The sequence below is a fragment of the Piliocolobus tephrosceles genome, chromosome 16 (genome assembly GCF_002776525.5).
Source record: "Piliocolobus tephrosceles isolate RC106 chromosome 16, ASM277652v3, whole genome shotgun sequence".
Lineage (NCBI taxonomy): Eukaryota > Metazoa > Chordata > Mammalia > Primates > Cercopithecidae > Piliocolobus > Piliocolobus tephrosceles.
Window position 1 is genome coordinate 3,358,248 of NC_045449.1, and position 16,303 is coordinate 3,374,550.

Sequence of the window (16,303 nt, forward strand, 5' to 3'; positions counted from 1 at the left end):
GCTTTAACAGACTGGTTTCATTAATTAGACAACTACCAGTCATGATCCTATCACTTAAGAGGCCTCCACTCTACCCCTGTAATTAAATATTCCATCCCGTGGAGTGGCTGGAGTGTCTATTTTCAGGCTTGCCTGCCTTGGGCCCGTGGAGATGCCCTGAGCGCCCTCCTGCCCCCGCAGGGACTGACTGAAAGGCTGTCAGCCTCACCTCTGCGTCTCTCAGCGACCCAAGCAGGGCCATTATGTGTCTGATGAATAAAAAAGTGAGTGAGTGAGTGGTGAGGGACTCACCTGGCTTTTTGTTTTGGTGATAATGGAAACTCACAATGTGGGAAGGAATGCTTACCCCTCGGAAAAAGAAGTAGACTCCTCCTAACACAGACAGGATCTCTCCAGTAACTCGGAAATAGTCTTCAGTTTTTTCCATCTTAAAGGGAGGCTGTGAGATGCAGAGAAGTTGGTAACTGTTTACTCATTCATTCATTCAACAAACACTGACCATGTACTAAGTCCTGTGATGAAGACATAGCCCCTGCCCAGGAGGCACAGCCTCCATCAGGGGAAGGACACACAAAGACAGTGTGTTATTAGGGGAGCGCCCGCAAGGAGGTCCCTCTGTAGGCCTGATTCACCAAAGTGGCAGCCTGCAGGTGCCAAGCGGAGCATCTTACACTGCTGTGCTGCCTCCCAGGCAATGTCCTGGCAGGCCCGGAGCTCCTCCTGGCTGGGAGCAGAGTGATGGACAGCAGGGTGATGGACAGGTGGAGGCAGTCTCACGGACCCCAAGCCATACACATCCCACTGTCACCCCAGACCATGGCCAGTCTCCCACGAGTGTCAGGGACTCCTACTGACCATGGAGTGAGAGGCTGTGCCACACATACTTATGGGTGTCACTCTTGTGCTTCAGTTGCCATTTCCTGGAGTGGTTCACCATCCACATTTCCTAAGCACTAGTTCATTAGCTTGCCTTACTAGCACATCTTTCTCTTAAGAGGAAGTCACTGGCCGGGTGCGGTGGCTCACTCCTATAATCCCAGCACTTTGGGAGGCTGAGGCAGGCGGATCACCTGAGGTCGGGAGTTTGAGACCAGCCTGGCCAACATGGAGAAACCCCATCTCTACTAAAAATATAAAATTAGCCAGGCATGGCGGCTCATGGCTCTAATCCCAGCTACTTGGGAGACTGAGACGGAGAATCATTTGAACCCCGGAGCCAGAGGTTGCGGTGAGCTGAGATGATGCCACTGCACTCCAGCCTGGGCAACAGAGTGAGACTCCGTCTCAAAAAAAAAGGAAGTCGTTATGTGGCCTTAATAGGTGGACAGAAATAGGGTTTCATGCAATGATGAAGTTGAGTTTTTAAAGTAAATGTACAGCCAGCCAGGCATGGTGGCTCATACCTGTAATCCCAGCACTTTGGGAGGCCAAGGCAGGCAGATCACTTGAGGTCAGGAGTTCAAGACTAGCCTGGCCAATATGGTGAAACCCCATCTCTATTAAAAATATAAACATTAGCTGCGCATGTTGGTGGGCACCTGTGGTCCCAACTACTCAGGAGGCTGAGGCAGGAGAGTCACTTGAACCCGGGAGGTGGAGGTTGCAGTGAGCTGAGATTGCGCCACTGCATTCCAGCCTGGGTGATAGAGCGAGACTCTGTCTCAAAAAAAAAAAAAATTAAATAAGTAAGTAAATGTGTAAGGTGCCCTGGAAACAAAGGCAGCAAATTCAGTGCCCTGGGTATCAGACGTGAAGGACTAAGTCCAGAAGTTCAATGAAGTCTTGGCTCTCGGCAGAGGAAAACGTCTGGTCTTAAGCTGATTTGATGGATGGCCCAGGGCCTGGCACAGAGGTGCTCAAAAGTCTAAATCCAGGGAATGAATAATGAGCAAGTGAGTGAATAAAAGAGGGCAGGCAAGCAGGATGACGGTGGCCTCTGGGCTTACACTAGCCCACATCCCTAGGGACCCCCAGGCCAGGGGTGAGCCCTGTCCCGAGCCCAAATTCCTGCATGATTTCTTTTTTTTTTTTTTTTTTTTTTGAGACAGAGTTTCACTCTTGTTGACCAGGCTGGACTGCAGTGGTACCATCTCAGCTCATCACAATCTCCGCCTCCCGGGTTCAAGCAATTCTCCTGCCTTAGCCTCCTGAGTAGCTGGGATTACAGGTATGCTCCACCACGTCAGGCTAATTTTGTATTTTCAGTAGAGACGGGGTTTCACCATGTTGGTCAGGCTGGTCTCGAACTCCCAACCTCAGGTGATCCACCCACCTCAGCCTCCCAAAGTGCTGGGATTACAGGCATGAGCCACCGCGCCCGGCCCCTGCATGCTTTCTAACCAAGTACACCCAGTCTGTGATCAGGGACCTGAGTCACCACACACTCAGCCCCACAGGACCTCAAGGCTAAAGGAGAGGGACTAAGAAGCAGGAAGGCGGTGGGTCCCCCGTACAGCCTGAGGCAGGGAAGATGGGCGCAAGGATACAAGGTTCTGCAGATTCTCCATCCATCGCTCCAGGAAGCCAGGAAGCAGTCCGGGGCAGAGCTTGGGCCTGGGGTGGGGGAGGTCTCCCCGGAATGTCCACACCCCTTCCCCACCAGCCGCACCCCCGCCCACGAGGCCTGAGCCTCTGGCCGCACCAAGCCATCCACAGGCCTGTAGTAGGCAGCCATGGTGAAGATGATCATGTACAAGCAGTAGACCAAGAAGTTGAAGTAGAAGGTGCGCTTGACGAATCTATCCCACTTGTCCTGCAGAAGTCGGTTCAGCGGCTCCACCAAGAGCATGTCGTGGCGATTCTAGGGGGAGCGGAGAGAAGTGAGGCTCCCTCCTGCAGCAGGAACTCCTCGCACGCCCACGCCAGCCCCCACCCCAGCGCTCCTCACAGCCACACGGCTGCACAATCCTCAGCCCAGGGAGCAGGTGAGACTCACGGGAGGTCTGAGCCAGCCGGCCTGGGGCTGGTCCCAGCACTGCCGCGGCTCACGAGGGACCCGCCCTCTTGGCCTCGGTGTTCCCAAAGGTGCAGTGAATGGGGTGAGACTGGACAAGCTCTGAGTACTCACTTAATGGCCCGCAGCACCGCCCAACAGTCTATGTCCGTTGTGTCTAATAACTCACTCCCGAGAGCCCACAGGAATGGGAAGTAGTTGGCTTAGGCAGAGCCTGGGCACGAGGGGCTGAGGGCAGGCAGGAAAGAGCTTCTGGGTCCTGACTTCTCACGTTTCCAGCCCTGGGTCAGGCAGGGTGGCAGGGAACTGGGAGGCCCTTCCTGCAGCAGAAGGGCCCAGGGCCTCATGCCATCTTTACAAGTATGCTTCGGGGCAAATGTCTGGTATCCAGAGATTTTCATAAAGTTTAAATAGGCCGGGAGTGGTGGCTCACGCCTGTAATCCCAACACTTTGGGAGGCCAAGGCAGGTGGATCACCTGAGGTCAGGAGTTCAAGACCAGCTTGGCCAACATGGTGAAACCCCCTCTCTACAAAAATACAAGAATTAGCCGGGCGTGGTGGTGCGTGCCTGTAATCCCAGCTACTTGGGAGGCTGAGGCGGGAGAATTGCTTGAACCCCAGCAGGCAGAGGTTGCAGTGAGCTGAGATCACGCCATTGCACTCCAGCCTGGGTGACAGAGCAAGACTTTGTCTCAAAATATAAAATAAAATAAAATAAAAATAAGTTCAAGTATCCCTGAGATGGATGAGCCAAAATGAGATCATCCCAGCCTCCCTCAGGCCATCGAGTACCATCCCCAGCCCAAGCTTAAGCTCCCTCAAAGAGGTTCCCGATCAGTGTCTTCTTGAACACCTTTGGGGACGGGAAACTCCTTACTGCCTCAAGAGGCCTGTGGAGAGTCACTGACGGTCGGGAATACCTCTTCTTTGGTCTTCCCTACTTTCTACTAGTGGTCCTGGTTCTGCCCTAGGGTCCCCAGAACAAGTCCACACTCCTTGTCCCTGAGAGCCTTCAGAGACATGAAGATGTCAGTGGTGGTCCCAGAACCTCTCCCCCAGGTCAAATACTGCAGTCCTTTTTGAGGTCACCTCCTATCCGGACCACTCCTCTGGAAACACTCGTATCCAGCACTCTGAGTTGGAGGCTCAGGTTCAGCCTGGCAGCCCAGGTGGGGCAGAGCAGACCAGGCCTCTCCCAGCCCCAGACTCTGCTCCTATAAATGCAACGTCTGGCCTGTGAGACATCATGGAAGCCCTTCACTGCTGATGGCACAGACTCCAGCCCCCGAGTCTGCCTTGGGAGCTCAGAGCATCACCTTAGAAAGAAGGGACAGGTAAGGCAGACTTTCCAAACAGCATGGCAGGATGGATTACTCAAAAAGTAACACTGAGACAGTCATTTGGAACCAAAATATTTAAGTGAGATGCCTACTTCACACCTACACAAAAATCAATTCTTGGCCTGGCGCAGTGGTTCACACCGGTAATCCCAGCACTTTGGGAAGCCAGGGAGGTTGGATCACCTGAGATCAGGAGTTCGAGACCAGCCTGACCAACATGGAGAAACCCTGTCTCTACTAAATACAAAAAATTAGCCAGGCATGGTGGCACATGCCTGGAATCCCAGCTACTTGGGATTCAAGGAGAATCGCTTGAACCAGAGAGACGGAGGTTGCAGTGACTCGAGATGACACCATTGCACTCCAGCCTGGGCAACAAGAGCGAAACTTCGTCTCAAAAAAAAAAAAAAAAAAAGAAAGAAAAAGAAAGATCTACAAGCCCTGCCATCAAGTGAGAAAAAAAAAAACGGTTGTTGTACATTGCATATACTTTGATCCCGTTTATGTAAACAAAATGAAACTGAACATTTTAGGCTGGGCGCAGTGGCTCATGCCTGTAATCCCAGAACTTTGGGAGGCCGAGGCGGGCGGATCACCAGAGGTCGGGAGTTCGAGACCAGCTTGACCAACATGGAGAAACCCTGTCTCTGCTAAAAATACAAAATTAGCCAGGTGTGGTGGCGCATGCCTATAGTCCTGGCTACTCGGGAGGCTGAGGCAGGAGAATCGCTTGAAAACCCAGGAGGCGGAGGTTGCGGTAAACTGAGATCGCGCCATTGCACTCCAGCCTGGGCAACAAGAGCGAAACTCTGTCTCAAAAAAAAAAAGAAAAAGAAAAAGAAACTGTACATTTTTACACAGTATAAAAGGAGGGACTTTTGTCTATGTACCTCTGAAATGTTTCTGTTTTTACAGGATGATAATCGTGTATGGTTGCTATGCTTAGGGAAATTCAGTGGGCATGAATGGGGACATGAGGCTGCAGGGCCTGGGCCCCGGGCAGCAGGCATTCCCTCATGAGAAGCCAGCTGGAGCTAGACCAGGGGCTGGGATTGGGGCTGGGGTACAGAGGCCCTGAGGCCCTCCCTGGCTGTGCCCCAGCCACTCACAGGGGTCTCGCTGCTGCTATAGGCGATCACCTCCAGCACCGAGTTCTTCTCGCAGGTGTCGATGCAGGACAGGTCGTACAGCGAGGAGTGCACGGGCCCGTAGGCCCACTCGGTGAACTTCCTGGACAGGTGCCTGCACTCGGGCTCCTGGATCTCCCTCTGGAGAATATAGGCCAAGACCTGCCACCAGGGATCAAGAGCCCATCAGAGGCCAGCCCCAGGCTCAACCTCAGACAGCACCCCAACAACCAGCTCTGCTTCCCAGTCCAGCTAGTGGCCTCACCCAAGCCCCAGGCGGGTCCCCACCCACTCCTGACCACCATCAAGATTAACCAGTCGGCCAGGCGCAGGTGGCTCACGCCACCTGTAATCGCAGCACTTTGGGAGGCTGAGGCAGGTGGATCCCCTGAGGTCAGGAGTTCGAGACCAGCCTGGCCAACGTGGCAAAATCCTGTTTCTACTGAAAATACAAAAAAAAATTAGCCAGGTGTGGTGGCGTGTGCCTGTAATTCCAGCTACTTGGGAGGCTGAAGCAGGAGAATCACTTGAACCTGGGAGGCAGAGGTTGCAGTGAGCCAAGATTGTGCCACTGCACTCCATCCTGGGCAACAAGAGCGAAACCCCATCTCAGAAACAAACAAACAAAAAAAAAGGTCAACCAGCCAGCTGCCTCAGATACTACCTGTACCATATCAGGTCCACCATCACCTCACAGCGAGGCCCCAACTCTACCATCTCACCATGAAAGACAATGGTGGTTCATTCTCGATAACTTCAAGCCAGAAAGAAATAAAGAGAATGTAAGAAATGAGAGCCAGATGGGGTGACTCATGCCTGTAATCCCAGCTACTTGGGAGACTGAGGTGGGAGGATCATTTGAGGCCAGGAGCTGGAGGCCTGTCACCAGGAGCCACCAGCCTTGTCACCTAAAGCTCCTGCCTGCCGTGGAAAAACACCAACAGCTGTTTTCTTCTTTGTCTTTTTTTTTTGTGACAGAGTCTTGCTCTGTCACACAGGCTAGAGTGCAGTGGCGAAATCTCGGTTCACAGCAGCCTCCGCCTCCCAGGTTCAAGCAATTCTCGTGCCTCAGCCTCCTGAGTAGCTGGGATTATAGCCACCTGCCACCATGCCTGGCTAATTTTTGTGTATTTAGTAGAGATGAGGTTTCACCAGGTTGGTCAGGCTGGTCTCGAACTCCTAACCTCAGGTGATCCACCCACGTTGGCCTTCCAAAGTGCTGGAATTACAAGCATGAGTCACTGTGCCCGGCCCAACAGCTTTTCTTCTGTTGCACCCTAGGCGGTCCCACCTCATGGCCCAGCACCCCACCCCGTGTCCTGATGATACTCAGAGCTAGAAATCCAAAACGGCCACACTGGCCATGCAGTATTCTGCCCTGCGGCTCCCAATTTCTCAGACTTATTCTAACAGCCCTGCAAGCTGGTGTGACAGAATCAGAGTCCCGCACACACAGACAGTGACGCCAGGCTCCCGCAGTGAGTCAGGCAGTCTTCCCCGACGCCCCTGACCCCGCACGGCACCAGCTTGAGCCGAAGCCCCCTCCTACCCCGATCTTCCCGGTCCCAGCAGCCAGAGCCAGTGGCGTCATTCCCTTCTTGTTGGTGAGCTCCTCCAGCTTCAGCGTGGGGTGCAGTTTGGCCCCCAGGATCAGAATCTCATTGTACATGCTCGTGACAAACTTGGTGTTGTCGGCCGTGTTGTCGGCCACCTCCACCAGGGCGTGCAGCACCGTGTTGCCCACCGAGTCCCTGGCGCTGATGTCGGCCGGCTGCCAGGAGTTCTGCAGCAGGAACTTCACGATGCCCAGCTGGTTGGTGCACGCAGCCAGGGACAGGGGCAGTTCACCTGCACGAACACGGGTCCCAGGTGGGACTCAGGAGTGAGATCCAGCTGGTCCCTGAACCACCAGCCTCCAACTCCCTCTGTCTCTGCCCAAACCTCCCCTTAGCCAAAGCCGAAAAGATCGGGGTCAGCCACATCGTCTTCCTACCGAAGTAGAATCCAGGCCGCCCTTTGGTTTTCTTAAAGAAGTCCCCATTGGCCGCAGCCTGGACGTCTGCTCCATTCTCCACCAGGAGGGTTACCAGGGCCATGTTGCGCCTCTCAATGGCGATGTGCAGCGCTGTCTGGCCTACAGAGGACGTGCACTGTTGGCTTCGTGACCACAGTCCTGTGGGGCTGCCGAGACAGGCGCTGGGGAAGGGCTCTGGGCAGGCAGCAGCTGTTGCAGGAGGAACTGGGCAGAAAGTGCCTGGAGGACCCCCCAACTGCAGGAGGCCAGGCCAGGGTCCCCCAAGGGGTCCCAGCAAGGTCCTGAGACAGGAGACCCTTGGGAACAGGAAATAACAGGTTGGAAGCCAGAGGAGTCGAAATTGCCCCAGGGGCAAGGAACAGTAGCAGAGAGAAAGGCCGGAGGCTGTGACTTCCAGGGACAGGGACCATCCAGTCAGCCGCGGGAGGCAGGGACATCCCAGGGTCAAGAGAGGAGACATCAGATGGGGGAGGCAGAGACCCCCAGGACCAGGAGAAATTAAGCCAGCAGATGGGGGAGGCAGAGACCCCCAGGACCAGGAGAAATCAGGCCAGCAGATGGGAGAGGCAGGGACCTCCAGGACCAGGAGAAATCAGGCCAGCAGATGGGAGAGGCAGGGACCTCCAGGACCAGGAGAAATCAAGCCAGCAGATGGGAGAGGCAGGGACTCCCTAGGATTAGGAGCCACCAAAGCAGTGGCTGGGACAGGGAGTAAGGATCCCAGAGGAGCAAGGAGGCCCAGGGACAACCATGCCCTTCTGGTTCCCAGAGCTGCGGGCTGAGCCATGCCCGGTCCCGCCGCCCTCCTCACCCTTGTAGTAGCTGTCCGTGTAGCTGGCGTTGACAAACTCCTTTAGGCTGCCCGTCTGCCGCGCAATCTCCAGGAGCAGGGGGATGGTGTCGTTCTGCCCGTCATGCAGGTTGAGCATGGCTTTCAGCAGACAGGTTTTCCCTGTCTCAGGGTCTGCAAGACAAAGGGAGGGTCAGGGCAGGCCAGGGCTGGGGCCCTCCCCGGAGCCCAGCGCTGGGGCCACCTTTGAACTCGTTGTCCGTGAGGTGCTTCTTGCTCTTCTGCAGGAACAGCAGCAGGCTCTCCAGATCCTGGCAGTTATTCTGAGCAACAGCTTCAAAGATACTCCTGCGATCATAAAGCCTGAGGGTCTTCTCGGTGCTGGCGGCAACAGAGTCCTGGGACAGCAGCCTGCAGGCCAGAAAACACCCTCGTGTCACACCCTGGCCTCCCCTCGGCCCTGAGGCCTTGGGAGCTTGTCAAGGGGACACGACTAAACTCCAAGGCAAACCAAAAGGGGGAAAAATGATGTAAAAGCTGCCCCTCGGTCTAGGTGACTGTCCAGAAAACCAATATAACAGGGACAGTGGGGAGCCTGTGTCCCCATTCTGTCCCCACCCGGTCTATAGACACCATCTAGAAAGTCACCCTCCTACTCCCAGACCACTGGCTTCTCTCCCTGCTCGGGAGCTCGGGAGGCAGGAGGCTGGTGGGGACAGAGGAAGCTGGAGGCAGGGGTGTAGACGGCCCCTCTAAGGGAAAAGGTAGCTTCATACTCCCCAGAAGTCAGCCAGCCTGTGGCCCTCCCTGCCCTGCCTTGCAGCTCACTGGAGCCGTGCTGTGCTCTCTGAAAGCCTCCTGCCCTTGAGCTTTTAGGCTTCAAGTCCACATGTGTGTGGCTGGTCGGCACTGCAGGCGTGGACACCCAGACCCAGCACAGACACCAGCCCCCTTGACTGCACATCCCATGAGGTCACATGAGGAAGGACGCTGGACCAGACCACCCCTAAGGCTCTCCAGCCTCCTGGCTTTGTGACATTTAGCCCAGAAGCCAGACCATCCTGTGGCATCTCCACAGCCAGCTGGGCTCCTAGCAGGGAGGCGGCTTCCAGATGCGGACTTACCTGGCACCAGTGGGGCCGTCTCCTGGCCTCTGGATGGTGATAACAGGGCTGACTGTGATGGTCGGGCAGGAGGCCAGCTCACCTTCCTCGTGAGGACAATCTACCAGGAAAGCCTCCTCCGAGTCACCCTTCCCAAACAGCCGGGTGCGGCTCTTGGCCGTGGAGAGCTGGGGCTTGGCTGGAGGTGGCCTGGAGTTAGGGTCTCCATCCAGGGGGTCTGGGCAGGTGTCCTGTTGGAGTGGGTCCGCAGCCGCCCCCGAGTCTGTGCTGCTCCATTTCTTCATCCTTGTGGGATCCTCTGCGGCCCAGTGTGCAGCCTGCAGCAGCCACCACACCGAGGTTGACTCCCAACGTAAGGACTGCTTGTCCTTAGACTCCACCTGCCCTCCTCGCCGAGGGCCCTGTGAAGCAGGGTACCCCAAAACCCCAACTGGCTGCTGCCCCCAGCCCCCTAGAACTGGAGTGTTTCCAGGACTGAACCTCTCACCCCAGAAGCCCCAGAGGTAAGCAGGCCTAGCGGCGCCTGGGCCATCCTGCTGCCACTGACATCGGCCTGGGAGGGTGGACAGGCCCCCGGCTCAGAGCCACCTGTGGTTCTGGGTTAGACCCATCCCTCCTCCTCTCTGGGCCTCAGGTGCCTCCTCTGCAGAGTGAGGTTGAATAACCACCATGCTGCCTCCCTCCCCACATAGAATAAGGGAAACGGCCAGGGTGGCTGTCATGGGCTAAATTCAGGGAGGATCTGTGGTGAGGATGGCTCAGCCCAGAAGAGCCAACCAGCCTGTCCCTGGAATAGGGTGAGCGGCAGAGACTGGCACACCCACACTGCACTGCAGGGCCCTGCTGTGCCACGGGTCCACACGCCATCAGCCAGGTGCCCAGCCTGCCTTTGCTCTTCAATTTTGCTGCCACAGCCACTGAGCTTATACGAGATTTGGGATTTTGTGCTTTTCGTCATTTTTATGAAGCAGTATCTGTCAAGCATCCTGGCCTTGAACATTTTGGTTTTTTTTTTTTTTTTTTTTTTTTTTTTTTTTTAAGTTTTTCACCCTTTCACCCCGGCTGGAGTGCGGTGGGACAATCTCAGCTTACCGCAACCTCCACCTCCTGGGTTCAAGCGATTCTCCTGCCTCAGCCGCCCGAGTAGCTGGGATTACAGGTGTCCGCCACCACGCCTGGCTAATGTTTGTATTTTTAGTAGAGACGGGGAATGTTTAGGCAGTAAGTGATTTGGAGCTGGTGGGCCTTCTAGGCCTAAACACCTAGAGATCCGCTGACCACTGGCAGCAGCACGTGTAGTTGGACACGTGAGCTGATGCTATTTTCCACCCCCATCCTGCCCCATCCCCAGGCTTCCCCTCCCTCTGGCTGGGCATCCCCACTCCCTGGCACCCAGGGCTGGCCCAGACATCCCTCCCATAGCCTCTACTCCCATCGGGTCTCCACCTAAGGGCTTTTTCCTCCTTCTACCCTTGCACAAATCCTACCACCTCTCAGATGCTACTTCCCCTCAGGACCCAGCACTGATGCCGCCTCCTCCATGAAGCCCCCAGATCCCTGCCCTGGTCATGCTCCCCGCCATCCTCCGCACAGTGGCCCAGCCCATTGACTATCCATCCCACGCAGCCCACCAGGTGGTCTAGCAATTGCGATCTGCCACTGATTTCTGTCTTCCGCGCCCTATGACCTCCTCCTGTGCAGGGAACTTGCCTGACCCATCTCCTTATGAAGAAGCTGTACTGGGCCGGGCGCGGTGGCTCACGTCTGTCATCCCAGCACTTTGGGAGGCCGAGGCCGGTGGATCACCTGAGGTCAGGAGTTCGAGACCAGCCTGGCCAACATGGTGAAATCCCGTGTCTACTAAAAAAATACAAAAATTAGCCAGGCGTGGTGGTGCACACCTATAATCCCAGCTACTCAGCAGGCTGAGGCATGAGAATCGCTTGAACCCGGGAGGTGGAGGTTGCAGCGAGCCGAGACCGTGCCACTCCACTTCAGCCTGGGCAACAGAGTGAAACTGTCTCAAAAAAAAAAAAAAAAAAAGAAGCAGCAGCAGCTGCACTGGTCACCTGGTCAGGAGTGGGAAAGTAAGAGCAATCAGACCCTTCTAATTCCCATTTCCACAGGAAGTTAGGGAGATGACTGTCCCAGCAGTGGCTACATTCTGGAAAACAGCCACAGAAGGAATGGGAGGCTTCTCAAGTCCTGCATTTTCTTTTTCTAAAATATAGAATCAGGCAATCTCCCAAGCCAGAATAGCTCAGGGAGACTCCCAAGTCCCTCAAGTGAAAGTTCAGGCAGTGAAACTCCAGAGCACACGGCTGGGCTGTGGCCGTAAACCAACTATGTTCTGAAGCCCAGATCCGTGAAAACGTGGAGGAAGCCTCACCACCCGCGAGGCTGTGAACAGGACAGACGGCCGGCTGCTGGCCATCTCCCTGCCTGCCTGTTGATCCACTTTCAACAGACCTGAGCCCATCTCTGACTCACCCATCAGACAGATGCCCTGCAGCAGGAGTGTTCCCAGCCACAGAAAGCTGATTCCCTCATCTGATCACTCAATACCCATCTACTGAGTCCTCCTCCTCAGACTCCAGCGCTGTGCTGGGGGCGCAGAGAGGAGTCAGCCCCCCGCTGACACGGAAACCAGGTACTGGCTGGGCTGAGGGACTGCAGGAGGGGGCAGGGTACTGAAGAGGGCTCCATGGAGTTGGTGATGGATGAGCTGAGCCTGGAAAGGGAACAGAGGTGGGCTGGGGCTGGGAGACAGACAGGGAAGCCTAGAGCCACTGAAGAAGAAGAAGTCAGCGGGACGGGAAGACAGGCGGCCGGGTCAGAACCAGATGGCCGTCAGCCTTAACTCCAAGGCACTGAAAGCCGACATGGTTGCATGGACGGTGGGAAGCCACGCATACCTTTGGAAGCCTGGGGGCCAGGTGCTAGTCTGTGCTTTCTGAAGATAACACCCCGTCAAGGACGGTTCACAGTACAGGGAGCCTGGCAGCACTTAAAAGGCACCAGAAGCGAATGAGAATCAGAATCATTGACGCGTCTAAGCATGTGCACAGAGCAAACACGGTTCTCAGGACTCGCCTTTCTTCACCCACTTAATTCCCACAACATCCCTAAGAGGGAGATAGTTCACCGATGAGGAGACTGAGGCATAGAGCAGTTTCGGCACGTCCCCGAAGTCACCCAGTCAGAGGCAGAACCCGGGCTTGACCCCAGGCAGGCTGGCTCTGGAGCATCTCCCGTACTCCACCACCACGCTGGAGGTCTGGGGCTGTTTCTCAGCTGTTCAGCTCAGACCCAGACTCCACCGCAGGGCCTGGGGGCCAATCAGAATGGGACCTCTCACCCTCGGGGCGAGGCATAAGAAAATGCAGGGGCTAGACCTGAACCCGAAGCACCCTCCCAGTCAGACAGCTCAGGAACCCCAAAATGCAGTGTGAATAAGACCGAAGCCATACCCACGCCTGGCTGTCCCAGGGATGTCTGTGGTCTCCAAGAATAAGCTAAGAATAAGAACAGAGGCTGCCTTTAGGAGATACACCTAATGTAAATGACGAGTTAACGGGTGCAGCACACCAACGTGGCACATGTGTACATATGTAACAGGCCTGTACGTCGTGCACATGTACCCTAGAACTTAAAAGTATAATAAAAAAAAAAGAATGGGGGCTGCTTGTTAGGCAGCCTCGTAAGAGAGCACCTGTTAGCCGGAGCCTCCCGTGAACCTTTCAGCAACGTTCTTTGTTAGCGGCGTTGCCTCTTCCTCTGACCAGTCCCAGTCCAGTCAAACCCAGCCAACAGGAAGCAGCCTGGATTGTGCTATCATTCAGTCAGTCGACGAACGCTGAGTCTACACTGCACACTTTGCACCTGATTCCCTACTGAAACCAAGCTTCTTCCAGGGAACGGGGTGGGACAGGAACTGAGGGGCCATGTGCCCTGGGCTGGGCCGGGGAATAGGGTCAGGACAGTCCTCCACGGCCAGGCCTAGAGTGTTACTACTCTGCACCTGAGCCTGTGGTGATGCACCTGTCACCACAAAACATTCTACAGTGATCGGCGGAACTTCTACCGTGATTTAGGCCAACGAGTGTTGACTGTGTGATGGAGATGGTGATTCTGGTTTACACAAGATTCACAAACTCATCCCTCTGGACTAAAGGACAATCCTAAAACAATCGATTCTGCCCACAGAGACCTGGTTGGATCTCTGAGTCTTTCTCAACTCCAAAGCCAGAAAGGACACTGCCCACCATCTGGAGGGAGGATCCCTTCTCTCCCCGGTGCAGGTGACACAACCTGGGGTGTGGCTTCCCTGCTCCCCTCTCTGCCCAAAGCATCCATCCATCCATCCATCCATCCAAGTTCTTGGGAGCACCTCTGCTCGCCACTGGGGACTTTCTGGAAGCTGGGAGAACGCTGGCCCAGGACCCAGCCGGATAATTCTCAATAGTCCCTTCTCTCAAAGAGAGGCAATAGGCTGCAGGCTTACAAAGAGATAGGACAGCAACACAAGCACCCAGTGCGCCTGCTTCCCAGCCCTGCGCTCGTCCAACTCCACAGAGAGGGCGACGTGCCGAAAACCTCCAGCCACACACCAGCAACCTCAGCAGCAGCTGCAGCCTCCTCCCCCGAGGACGGCTGGTGCAGGAGCAAAAAGAACAAACCCCGGTAACAACAACCTCCACTCTCACCTCCCAGGTGCTTCCGAGGAGCCAGGCTGAGGGCACCACACGTTCACTTCAGCCTCGCGACCACCTCTGAGGCAGCCACTGTTACTACCCCCCGTTTTCAGACGAGGTAACTGGGGCACAGAGAGGCGAGGGGAACTGCCCACAGTGGCACAGCTGGAAAGTGGCAGGGCCCAGCTTCTGGCCACTTACTATGCCATCCTGAAAGCTAACGTCTGCGTTGGCCATCAGACAAAGAAAGGGACTCACCAGCTAGACGCAGGCACACCCCAGGCCCATGGGTGCTCACGAGCTCGAAGGCAGTTGCTACTCGAAGGGAGAGCTGGGCTGGTGTGGGAGAAGAGTGGCCTCCCTGCCTCCGGGGGGTCCCGGGCCCGGCCCTGGCAGCAGCTGCCCTGCACTGGCAGGAGTGGGCTGTGGGCACCCTTCAGCACTCAAGGAAAAAACGCTTCCAGCGATGCAAGCAGCTGCCTTTGCTGCGGCTCTGATTCCCAGAGGATCCCAAAGCTTTTCCCATCATTTTTGCCCTTTTTCAGAAACCACTTAGCCGCTGCCCCTCCTCCAGCCATGCCAGGGCTGCAGAGCACTTACCAGAGCCAGCCAGAGCTACAGCCTCAGCTCTCAGGGAAGGAGAAGGAGGGCGCTGCTCGGCCTCCCAAACCCGTGGCTCCTGCGCCCAGAGGTCTGGGACACGGCTCCACAAATGCACATTCACAGCCAGCGACGTCAAAACCAGCGTCCTGCAACTGTTCTGCTTTCAAAATAAAGAAGGAGTGGATGGTCATGCCGCCCACCACACAGTCCTGGCCTGGCATTAGGGACTTGTTTGAGAGTCCAAGCAACCTTGAACCAGTCCCCGACTCCCTTAGGACTCTCATTCCTGGATCCCCAAGCCTGGAGTAGGGGTTGGGGTCGAGGGGGGCTTCTGGGTCAGCCAGAGCCAGGTCTCACCCATTCTTCTCAACGGGGGTTCCTCAGGGAACCACAAAGCACAAAAACACAAATAACTATGAGTGTCTAGTTCCCTTTTTTTTTTTTTTTTTTGAGACAGAGTCTCGCTCTGTTACCCAGGCTGGAGTGCAGTGGCCGGATCTCAGCTCACTGCAACCTCCGCCTCCCAGGTTCAAGCAATTCTCCTGCCTCAGCCTCCCAAATAGCTGGGATTACAGGCACCTGCCATTGCGCCCAACTAATTGTATTTTTAGTAGAGACGGGGTTTCGCCATGTTGGCCAGGCTGGTCTTAAACTCCTGACCTCATCCACCTGCCTTGGCCTCCCAAAGTGCTGGGATTCCAGGCGTGAGCCACCACACCTGGCCACGAGTGTCTATTTTCTCACTTCACTTCGTACCACCCTAAATGCACAGGAAAGAAGACGCACACGAGAGAAACGCACAGGAGATACTCACATACAGCAGATAACTAGAACAACAGGTTTCATTCTCTCCCAGACCCTGGCTAAGAAAAGCAGCGAGGTCTAGGTATGCATCCAGGCTGCGGCCCAAATGCCCTGCAAAAACTGTCACAGCAGCTTCCCATGGGACACCAACAAGCCATGGGGCAGGCCCAGCCTGGAATGAGCAGCCACTGCCAGAGACGCCCTTGCAGCCCTGCCTGGGGTCACTTGAAAGTTCTGACCCCTGAGTCAAGGCACTGAAGTATGGCCACCCCATCAATTCTGCACAACGGATGAAAAAGAGCTTTTCCCAAACCCGCTCTCGCAGGCCGCCCAGCAAGCCTGGGCAGTGGGAGGGCAGAGACCGTCATACCCACTTTACAGGTGAGAAATGTGTGATGCTGGACAATCAGACAACTGATAATTAGATAATCGTCCAGGCCGCACTGTTGGTCGAGGCCTAAAAGCCAGGCCCGTCCCAACGTGCCACACTCCACCATACCCCTTGCTTAGTCACCTTTTTTTATTTTTTTGAGACAGAGTCTCACTCTGTCTCCCAGGCTGGAGTGCAGTGGCGCGATCTCAGATCACTGCAACCTCCGCCTCCCGGGTTCAAGTGACTCTCCTGCCTCAGCCTCCCAAGTAGCTGGGATTACAAGCATAAGCCACCACACCTGGCTAATTTTGTAGTTTTAGTAGCGACAGGGTTTCTCCATGATGGTCAGGCTGGTCTCAAACTCCTGACCTCAAGTGATCCACCTGCCTCGGCCTCCCAAAGTGCTGGGATTATAGGCGTGAGCCACCATGCCTGGCCACTTAGACACCTGTTTATGCT

At 55.5% G+C, this 16,303-nt stretch overlaps 1 protein-coding gene across 1 annotated transcript in view; it reads right to left on the minus strand.

The window, feature by feature from the left end:
* The window catches only part of TRPV1 (transient receptor potential cation channel subfamily V member 1), a 31,283-nt gene extending 16,553 nt beyond the window's left edge, over positions 1-14,730 (minus strand). Inside the window, exons 1-9 of the mRNA XM_023184724.1 lie at positions 14,665-14,730; positions 9,371-9,687; positions 8,491-8,657; positions 8,268-8,420; positions 7,415-7,555; positions 6,971-7,269; positions 5,404-5,583; positions 2,642-2,800; positions 347-439 (exon numbers count right to left, since the gene is read on the minus strand). Of these exons, the coding sequence (XP_023040492.1) occupies positions 347-439; positions 2,642-2,800; positions 5,404-5,583; positions 6,971-7,269; positions 7,415-7,555; positions 8,268-8,420; positions 8,491-8,657; positions 9,371-9,654 (1,476 nt within the window). The 5' untranslated portion in view covers positions 9,655-9,687; positions 14,665-14,730. The remainder of the gene's footprint in view (positions 1-346; positions 440-2,641; positions 2,801-5,403; positions 5,584-6,970; positions 7,270-7,414; positions 7,556-8,267; positions 8,421-8,490; positions 8,658-9,370; positions 9,688-14,664) is intronic.
* Between the last annotated feature and the right edge of the window lie 1,573 nt (positions 14,731-16,303).